Source organism: Gossypium hirsutum, chromosome D10 (assembly GCF_007990345.1).
Source record: "Gossypium hirsutum isolate 1008001.06 chromosome D10, Gossypium_hirsutum_v2.1, whole genome shotgun sequence".
Taxonomy (NCBI): domain Eukaryota; kingdom Viridiplantae; phylum Streptophyta; class Magnoliopsida; order Malvales; family Malvaceae; genus Gossypium; species Gossypium hirsutum.
This window is the reverse complement of record NC_053446.1, coordinates 4,836,355-4,845,749: the sequence shown is the minus strand read 5'-3', so window position 1 is coordinate 4,845,749 and position 9,395 is coordinate 4,836,355. Positions and strand designations below refer to the sequence as shown.

General features: G+C 28.9%; 1 protein-coding gene across 1 annotated transcript; it reads left to right on the top strand.

The window, feature by feature from the left end:
• Positions 1-5,914: 5,914 nt before the first annotated feature.
• Positions 5,915-6,463, top strand: LOC107895739 (agamous-like MADS-box protein AGL62). The gene has a single exon (XM_016820972.2). It carries the CDS (start codon positions 5,915-5,917, stop codon positions 6,461-6,463), a length of 549 nt encoding a protein of 182 aa, XP_016676461.2.
• The last annotated feature ends 2,932 nt before the right edge of the window (positions 6,464-9,395 follow it).

The window sequence follows — 9,395 nt, the reverse complement described above, 5'->3', positions numbered from 1 at the left end:
GAAACTGAATGAAGGTTTTTTCTTAAATAATTTGGAAGAGATTTGTGTCACCCTTTAATTTTTTTATTTTCTTAATCAAGAAATTAATTTTTTTAGTAGTGTTTGTCTTATTATAACTATAGAATAGATTGTTTCTTTGTAACAGAGTTGTCACATGCTTTTCTTTGAAATGGTTTGCAATTTTTTATTCAAAAATGATTTGGAATGTTTTTTTTTTTAATTTCTTTTGTAGATATTTCTAATTTTCGATTTTCATCCCAGTATCATCATCATTTCTAGTTTTTATTTTTTTTGATATAATGCTTATTTATAGTTTTTCTTCAACCTTTTAAAAAAAGATAATACGCTTTAACACACTTAAACTCGTGCCCTTTTGTGTTATTAATAATGTCGATGCCAATTGAGTTCAATCGACAAATAATTTTTTTATGAATTTAATATTATATGCTTAATGCATATATTATATTTGTTTGTTTTTTTTAAATCCTTGACCATTATAAAAAGGAACACTTACACCATGTTTGGTTGTTCTCCCCTTATTCATTGAAGGTGATACTCATTCAATAAAATGACCATTATTTTCCTATTACTTGTCTTCCCGTAATAGTTATTCTTCGGTGACATTGAATAACAAAAAAAAAAATCCAGATTAGTCCTTTAAAACTTGGACTTAGAAAATATAAAAATAAAATATTTGAAATAATTTAATATAAAATATTTAATTTCAAAATATAATTTAAAAAATAAAAATATGTTACTATAATTTAATATAAAAATAATTGTATTAAAATATTATTAAATTATATATGATTATTTTTATTAAATTGTATTTAATAATAATTATATTAAAATATAATAATAATAACAATAATAATTATCTACTTAAAAAAATTTGTTAAGAGTACTTTGGTGATTTTATTATTATAATATCATTTCATTCAACCAAACATAAAAGTATTATTACAGTTGTATTCCATTTCATTCAACTAAATAGTTAAATTAATAATTACAACTTTTATGGAGACGAGGATGAGTAATATAAAGGGAATGATGTAACTATGGAAGGTGGTTTGGGACCATTTTTCACATGTCATCATGCAGGATGTTTGTGCCTTATGGTAAAATAATATAAAAAATCAACATTTTAAATTACTATCAAATTATTGCATCTGAAACTCTTCCAATAATTAATTAATTTCATAAAAATAGGAACTCATCAATTATTAAAAATGTTTGAAGAACATTCCCAACCAAACTTTTTTCTTCAACTTTATTATCATTTTCTTTACAAAGAAATAGGATTGCAATTTCATCGTATTTAGAGGACTTAATATTAATATATTTTATATTTGTTTAAGTACGAGTTTTAATTTTTCTTTAAATCAATTAATATTTATTAATAAGTAATCTTATTCATTTTAAGTCAATTTATATTATTTTTAATTTCATCTTACAATAAAATATTTTTTTGTGTTCACATTATAAATTTAAAATTTATGTTATGTGAATTAGTATATAAAAACAAAGAAATATATATTATTAATTAGGAAATAGGTTGAATCAGATAAATTCGAGCCTTAAATATTAGGGCTTAAGCCCCACTCATATTTTAAACCAAATTAATTTTTCATCTAAATTCATTTTTTTAAACTTAACATTTTTATTTAAATCCTCCTAATAAAATTTAAAGTTGAATGAATAATCCTACCTTTAAACAAATTTAATTATACTCAAATGTCTTAATTAATACATATTTTAACCTTAGTGTAGAAATAGTATGGATTGGATTACCTTTTGTTAACTTTTAATCATTGATGAGGCAGGTGGGAGCCATTTGATAAAGCATCGCATGGGGCTGTGAAATGATCAACGAGGCATCATCGGCGTTGCAGGAGGGCCAAAAATGGAGGGCGGGTGGGTCCATAGGCACAAAAACTAGATATAAAATAATAGTACAATGTAACCCATTAGTTATATTTTGAATTATAAGCCCCGATTGAAAACCCCTTCTTGTTGTAAAATGTTGCCCCCTTTTTAGTTTCAAATTATGCAAATCTCAACCAACCATGCAGACTAGTGGGGACTCACTTGTCTGCACTACACACATGCTTTCCATCTCAGATTTTCTGGTTCCAATTTCAAATCTTTCTAATATATACATACATATATAAAAAAAAAATTTGGTCAAAATTAGGATGTTGACAACTAATTAATTCCCTCGTTTCAAAAAGGTAAATAATTGGTCATAAAATGTATTTAATTTTCACGGGCAAGTATCAAACTCCTAATCTCATAGTTAATGAATGGAGTGAGCAACCATTACACAACACTTCATGATATATACATATATATTATAATGTGATGTTATATAAGGTGTTGGGCATATAATGGTGGTAGTTCATACCATGAATGATGCAGAGAGTCATTAAAGATGATGGTAACTCATACAGTAGGTGGTGCGGAGAGCCACTAAGGATGGGCGTTTATCTAAGTTGGGTTGATGTTTGAGCAAAATGTGGGTTGAAGAGTTGATCTCGTCCCTTTCTGATCTTGGAAAAATAGGTAATTATAGATTAAATAGGGTGAGTCTCATTGCAGAATTATCTCTTTGGTAGAGCCCATTTTAGACTTAAGTTAGGGTATGGTATGAGAATATCCTAATCTGACCATCTTTGGAGTTAGAGAGCTCAGAGAATTGGAAACATTAATGAATTTGGATATGATTTGACAACTGTCTTTAATGACATAGTGATGATGATTACTTCGATTATACTCTTTTTAAAGCGCATATTATTCATTCATGGCATGAGTAAAAGGTACCTTCACATAAGGGGTGTAACAATTACCCCAATTGATGAAAAGTTTATTAAGTAAGCTTATTGAGACAAAGTTTTTGTGGTGATGAGGTGTCATTTTTTGTCATAGGAGAAGCCTCTATTGTTTGAATTATTCCTAGGGTTATTTTGAAATTTTAAAATAATGTCTTTAATGGGTATGATTACTGGCTTTTGACATGGTGTCATTCTATTGGCCAATAGTTATGTTGCTTTAGGGACTTCTTTTTTCATATTTCTATTGTTTCCCAAGTTCAAATCTTTTCCTATAAATGAGAAGGGCGTTAGGAATTTTGAAGGGGATTTCACTTTTGCCTTTTATGAGAAAATTTTCTCCATTCGAGTGTTATTGCTTTCCAGTTTATATCACATTTAGAAGTTCGTCAAGTTTTTATGTTGGTAAGTTTCTTGTTGCAGTTTTTGTCCCTTTCTACTCCTTGTTATCTTTCTATTTTTTCCCCCGTTAGCTCTATATTTATCAATGGCGGGTCCTTAAAAAAACTTGTAAAGAGAAGAGAAAGATCCAAGATAAAGACATTCCTATCACCAATAATTATATCTCTTGCATGAACACCACTAGAGACATGCGACGAGTCCTTTTGCTCAGGAGGATTAAAGATCCCCACTATAGGTATAAGTTTTTTTTTTTTGCAATTACATGGCTAGAAGCACTCAACTCCTCAATATCAACATAATGATGTGCCTTCTCGTGTAAGGTGTATAGCTTTTTCGACAAGTGCTTTATCAACGCATATTTTAGATGCTCATGGTTTACTCTTATAGTGAAGGATTGAATCATCTAGTCTTCTATTAAACCCTTAATTCCTTTGTGGTGGCATCTGCTTGTTATACTCTTGCAAACTTTCACCTTTCTCGTGCCTGTTGTTAACAACATAGTGGCTGTTTTCGCACAATAATGTTAGTCGAGTGTTAACTTTCAACCTAGTCAGCTAGTTCATAAAATTACCTATGGAACTTGTTGAAAGCTTTAAGGGTGTGCCTGATTGGGTGGAAAAGTGGAGGGATGGGAGGAGGGGGTGAAAAGTGAAAAAATAAATAAATTTTGAGTATGTTTATTTGGGAAGAAAAGTAAGAGGAAAAAAAAATAGAAGATATAATCATTTTCCATCCTAATACATATAAACTAATCCCTCCAAGAGAAAATGAGAGAGAGGTATATGCTAGTTCAAAATTATATATTTTTGAAATATTTTATTTACTTTCCTTTTTTAACTGTACCAAGCAATGAAAACAATTTTGTTTTTTCTTTTTTCTTTTTCTATCTTTTTTACCAAACACACTTGTGAGAAGAAAAAAAAATATTTTCCATCCTTTCAGTTTTCTTTCCAGTCTACCAAGAAAAGCCTAAGTCCTAGCTTCTAGCATGCTCTCGTAACATCAAGGAAAACAACTTGCATTTGAGGGTGCTGAAGGCTCACATAATCCTTATGTAACAATGATATTTATGTAACTGATACCTTGGATCTTTCGTTCCTTTTTATGTCTCTTTTGGCGGTTTGAAGGAAATTAGAACCAATTCCATAGTGACCTGAGCAGTTACTAGATCATTTGCATATTAGACTAATGAAGCCTCTCTTGGTTTCACTAAAATTTGAGATTAATTCTTTTTGGGTTCGAAGTAGAGCTGTCCGTGGAACGAACTGAGGCATTATTCTAAAAGGAGTTTCATGCTTAGGATTGTTTTTGGGTCAACTTGGCACACCCAAAAAACCCATTAAATTAATAAAATATTTGTAATTGTTATTTTATATATTTTATATTAAATTTAAACTTCAAACCTGAATTTGGTCTAACTAAAAAATCTTGTCCAAATCTAATTCAAGTCGAGCTGTACAGACTACCCTATCTTTAAACAAGTTTAGTCAAAAAGACTACTTTAGTAATACCTTCCGAATATGCAACTTGAAATTCAAACTGAAAAAGCCTATAGCACTATAGGCAATGGGACATTGACGCCCTAATGAAATTGGAAACTAAGGATGGAGGGAGGAGTTTAAGAAGTGGGGTTTTTGCACAACTTTACATGCAAAATTGAAAAGATTGAATGGTGGTAGTAAAGGAAGTTGTAAATGTAGTATCCAAAGAAGGTCCTTGCATCTTCCCCATGCTTCTTTTCTTTCAATAATTATTGTCACCTAATCCGAGTTAATTAAATAATTGATTAAATCGTGCGTGCTCATATATAATATTAACAACTTAATCCACCATTTGTTTTTATGATTATATAGTAATAATAACTTATTACAATATGTAGGTTTCATGAGACATTGATTACAATTTGAAGACTTTATCTACCATAGAAAAATGACAACACATTGGTCAAAAGTTTCACATCAAATTTTTTATTCAAAATAAATGCATATGGCATTGGTCATCCATATTTATTTTTACTTAATTGTACAGGGAAAAAAGAGAAATATTTCATTCATTTTTTACGTGCATGTATTCTTTGTTCAAAAAGTCCATTCAAATTTTTATCCCATTCAAATCAGCAATAAAATCTTAGTACTATTCATAAAAAAATAAAAATTTTGAAGTTTGGGTATTGAAATTCGAGTTTTATAACGCATAATTATATATGAGTGAATATTTAGTCGATTCAAATCATTGATAAAACCTTAATATTATTTGGTTCTTGTCAATTCTTCATGTAATCTTTTTGGGTATTGAAGTTTGGGTATTCAATATTTTGATCCGACATATATTTATACTATATAAAAAGTTAAATTCGAATTTATTTTTCTAAAATAAATAGAATTGAAGTTAGTTTTATAAAGAATGGGGTCAAAACATGGAGTAGCAAATATGTAGGACAGGTTCGGCCCAATTTTGGCCCAAAATAGCCTTCTGTTAATTTTATTATTTTATTTTTAAAATTTTTTAAATGGGCATTAAAATAAATAGTAAGCTTGCAAGTCGGTTTCTTAGGACAAACAATTAGCAATGGTTGTTTCTTGTCGTATAAGTTAGGTTATTGAGTAAACTATAAAAACCCAATCAAGCTCACTGTTGAACTAACAATATGTCTCCCTTGGAGAAGACTTTTTTTCTCGGTCGCCATGGAAGACGTCGCAATGCTGATCACAACCGAGGCGAAGAAAGCGAGAAGCAGCCGAGGTCGTCAACGGATCGAAATCAAGAAACTGGAAGTGGAAAGCAAACGTCAAGTAACTTTCTCCAAACGAAGACAAGGGTTGTTCAAGAAAGCTAAAGAGCTTTCGACGTTGTGCGGGGCCGACGTTGGTGTCCTCACGATATCGAAATCCGGAAGAGTATACACCACCGATGATGTTGACATAGTCCTCGATCGACGTCTAGCTGAGTCATCACCCAGTCACGGCAATGATTCGGTGCGAAGGCAGAACGAAGTTGTGGAGCGACGTACTAATGCGGGGTTTGGGTTGGACGAGTTAATTGAGAACTTAGCGGTGGAGAAGCTGGTGGAGTATGTGGCGGCGCTTAAGGAGTTGAGAGAGAAAGCAGCTTTTAGATTGGAGGAGCTTAGCATCCAAGATTCTTCTTATTTATGGCCATTCGTTGCTGATCGAGAAGTGAATAAGGATGAATTTGTAAACAATTTCATGGCTGAAGTAAAAGATTATAATTAGGGTTTTTAAGTCTAGAATTGAATAATGCAATTGCAATATATATACAAGGACTAAATTGCGAAGTATGGTATTTGTATATATTATTTCTAATTATGAAACAATTTTAAGTTAGTCCCTTTAAATTATCAAAAATTAACTATTATATTTTATAAGGATAGATCTCATCTCAGAACTATACATAAACTGTGGTCTAATGTGTAATTTTATACATGAATTTTGATTTTGCACAATTTTATACACAAAATTTTGATTTGATCAAATTCTCATAAATTATTAACACAATTATTGATATAGCATCATTTTATGTTTATATATTGCATACACATATAATTATATTTATCCAATATAAAAATAAATAAATTATTTATTTATTTCTTTAAATGTGTATGATTGAATCAAAATTAAAATTTCATGCATGCATTTGAAACACAATCAAAGTTACATGTATATAATTATATCAAATCAAAGTTCATATATAATTTTGAGATGGCTTAATGACAATTTTGGCCACTAACGTTTGCATATTTTGTCAAAATGACCCTAATTGTATTTTTAAGCCTTTTTTGGCCATCAACCTTTAATTTTTTTTCAATATGCTTTTTTAATAGATTTAATAAATAAATTCAAGGTTTCAGTTTTTCTTTTCTTTCAAAAGTTTTCAATCTTTCATACGTTTACTGAGAAGTTTTTCTACTGATTTGATTTTTTTAGATAATTACATTTATTTACTTTAAATTAAGAGTTATTTTTTAAATTTAATGTATTATTGATTTTATTATTTTCCACATGTAATTATCTTATTGGGTTATCTAAGTAATAAATTATATCTCATTAACAATATTTCACATATGAAATTCCACATCCCCTGTTAACTTTCTTAAACGTATTTTCATTAAATCTGTTAGAAAAAGTAAATTGAAAAAAAGAATAAAGCTGGTTGATGATCAATAACCAAATTTGTCATTAAACCTTTTGAGATTTATCCCTATTTTATGAAATCTGATTAGGTAATATACATGAACTTATAAAGCTAATTTTTGATGGAACTGTTATTATTATTTTAGTTAGATTCTTACATATAAATTGCTATTTAACCATAAAATTTAACAATTTATCTAATTAAAATGTATGAGTGACTTCTTAATATTCGTAAATACAAAAATAAAATTCAAAATTCTTAATATAAAATTTCATTAAGTAGGAGGTTTTGGTATTACTTGCCACATCATTAATTTGTGGCATGTTGAGATAAAATTGGATAAAAATATTAGGAATTAAATTACATTTTATCATTTTTATTTAAAAATGGATAAATTAATCTTTATATAAATTAGTCCTTGTATGTCAGCATAAGATACACGTGGCATGTTATGTGTGGTTATTTCGTCAGTCACATCAGTTTTTAATAATAGAAATTGATGAAATTTTTAATAGAAAGAATCAATTTACTTTTTGATCATGTACAAGAGTTAATAAATTATTTTTTAAATAAAAAAACGATATTTTCTGTCTTAAAGTAGGTAGTGGTTTTGAAATGGCATCTGGAGGAGACGGTGGAAGCTACTATTGACAAACAAAATGGAAGTGATATATCTCTCTTTCAAACCCAGAAAGGAAAATGCCAACATACTGCCCTTTTCCTTTAGCTGGCATCGGATCTCTCTCTATCTCTCTCTCAAAACACACAAAAATCCACCAAACATAGTCAGCATTTCATGCTTATGATTTTTATTTTATTTTATTATTACATATATATATCGACTTTTTTTTATATCTTTTTTATTAGAGTTGTTATCCAAATTTTTATTAAAACAAAATATAAGTGACAAAATAGGTGATCCACGAGGACGAAGGCCGAGAATAAAGTGTTTTAATTTTATTACATTAATTTTATTAGATGTTGATTCGAATAAGGTTTTTTAAACCTATAAATAGACACCGTTTATACTCATTGTAATTATTCAAATTCAGCATTTTAAATTTTCTTTCCCTCTGCCCGTAGTTTTTTCTCCCAAAGGGTTTCTACGTAAAATCTATGTATTCTATTTTTCTCTCTTTTCTCATCATTATCAATGTTCTATTTTGACACTTATAATTACATTAAATTGAGATTAAATTTAGATTCGACCCGAATAAATTATCAAAATGAAATATAAAATTTCCTTAACAAGTTTTACGTTTGATATTTATATTTCCACATACATTTTTCTGATAACTTGTATTAACACGTAATTTAATATTTTTTTAGAAAAAAACTATGCATTCATATTAGACAAATATTTGCATTCGCACAATTACATCAAAACTAGATAATGGAATTGTGAACAAAATAAATGATAGTGATTGGCAATACTAAAAAGTGATATATAATAAACTTTTGAAGAAAAACAAAAATTATTAATATATTTATGGTTTAGTCATTCAACTTTAAAAATTTATAAATTGGTCACTAAACTATTTGAAAGTTTCCATTTAAGTCACTGTGACTGTTAAAATTATTGTTGTATGACCTTCTTTGTTCGCACTGCCTTAATCAATTGAAAGCTCTATTTCTCCTTCTCTTCTACAACACTAACCGTCAAACTGAAGTCCAAAAAATTTTCTTCTCTGATCTCCAACACTAACCGTTAAATCAACTTGGATCTAATGTATGTTCTAGTCATCGATGTATACTGATCCACCATACTGGTGGTCAAACTGTCACTTAGAACGCGCTAGCCGGTCTAACTTGAATAAAAACTTTTGAATGGTTAAGTGACCATTTTGTAAGTTTTGAAGTTGTGTGATCAAAGCGTAAATTTATTAATAGTTTAAATGACATTTATTAATAGTTTAAATGACATTGGATGTAGTTTATCCCCTTAGAATTTTTTTGTCAAATACCTTTTTATCCACTATTTTCCAATTTCTCATCTCAAAAAAATTAAGAAAT

Bases quoted from the DNA above. Each gene is read 5' to 3' on its own strand.
- LOC107895739 (XM_016820972.2), top strand. From the start codon at position 5,915: ATGGAAGACGTCGCAATGCTGATCACAACCGAGGCGAAGAAAGCGAGA.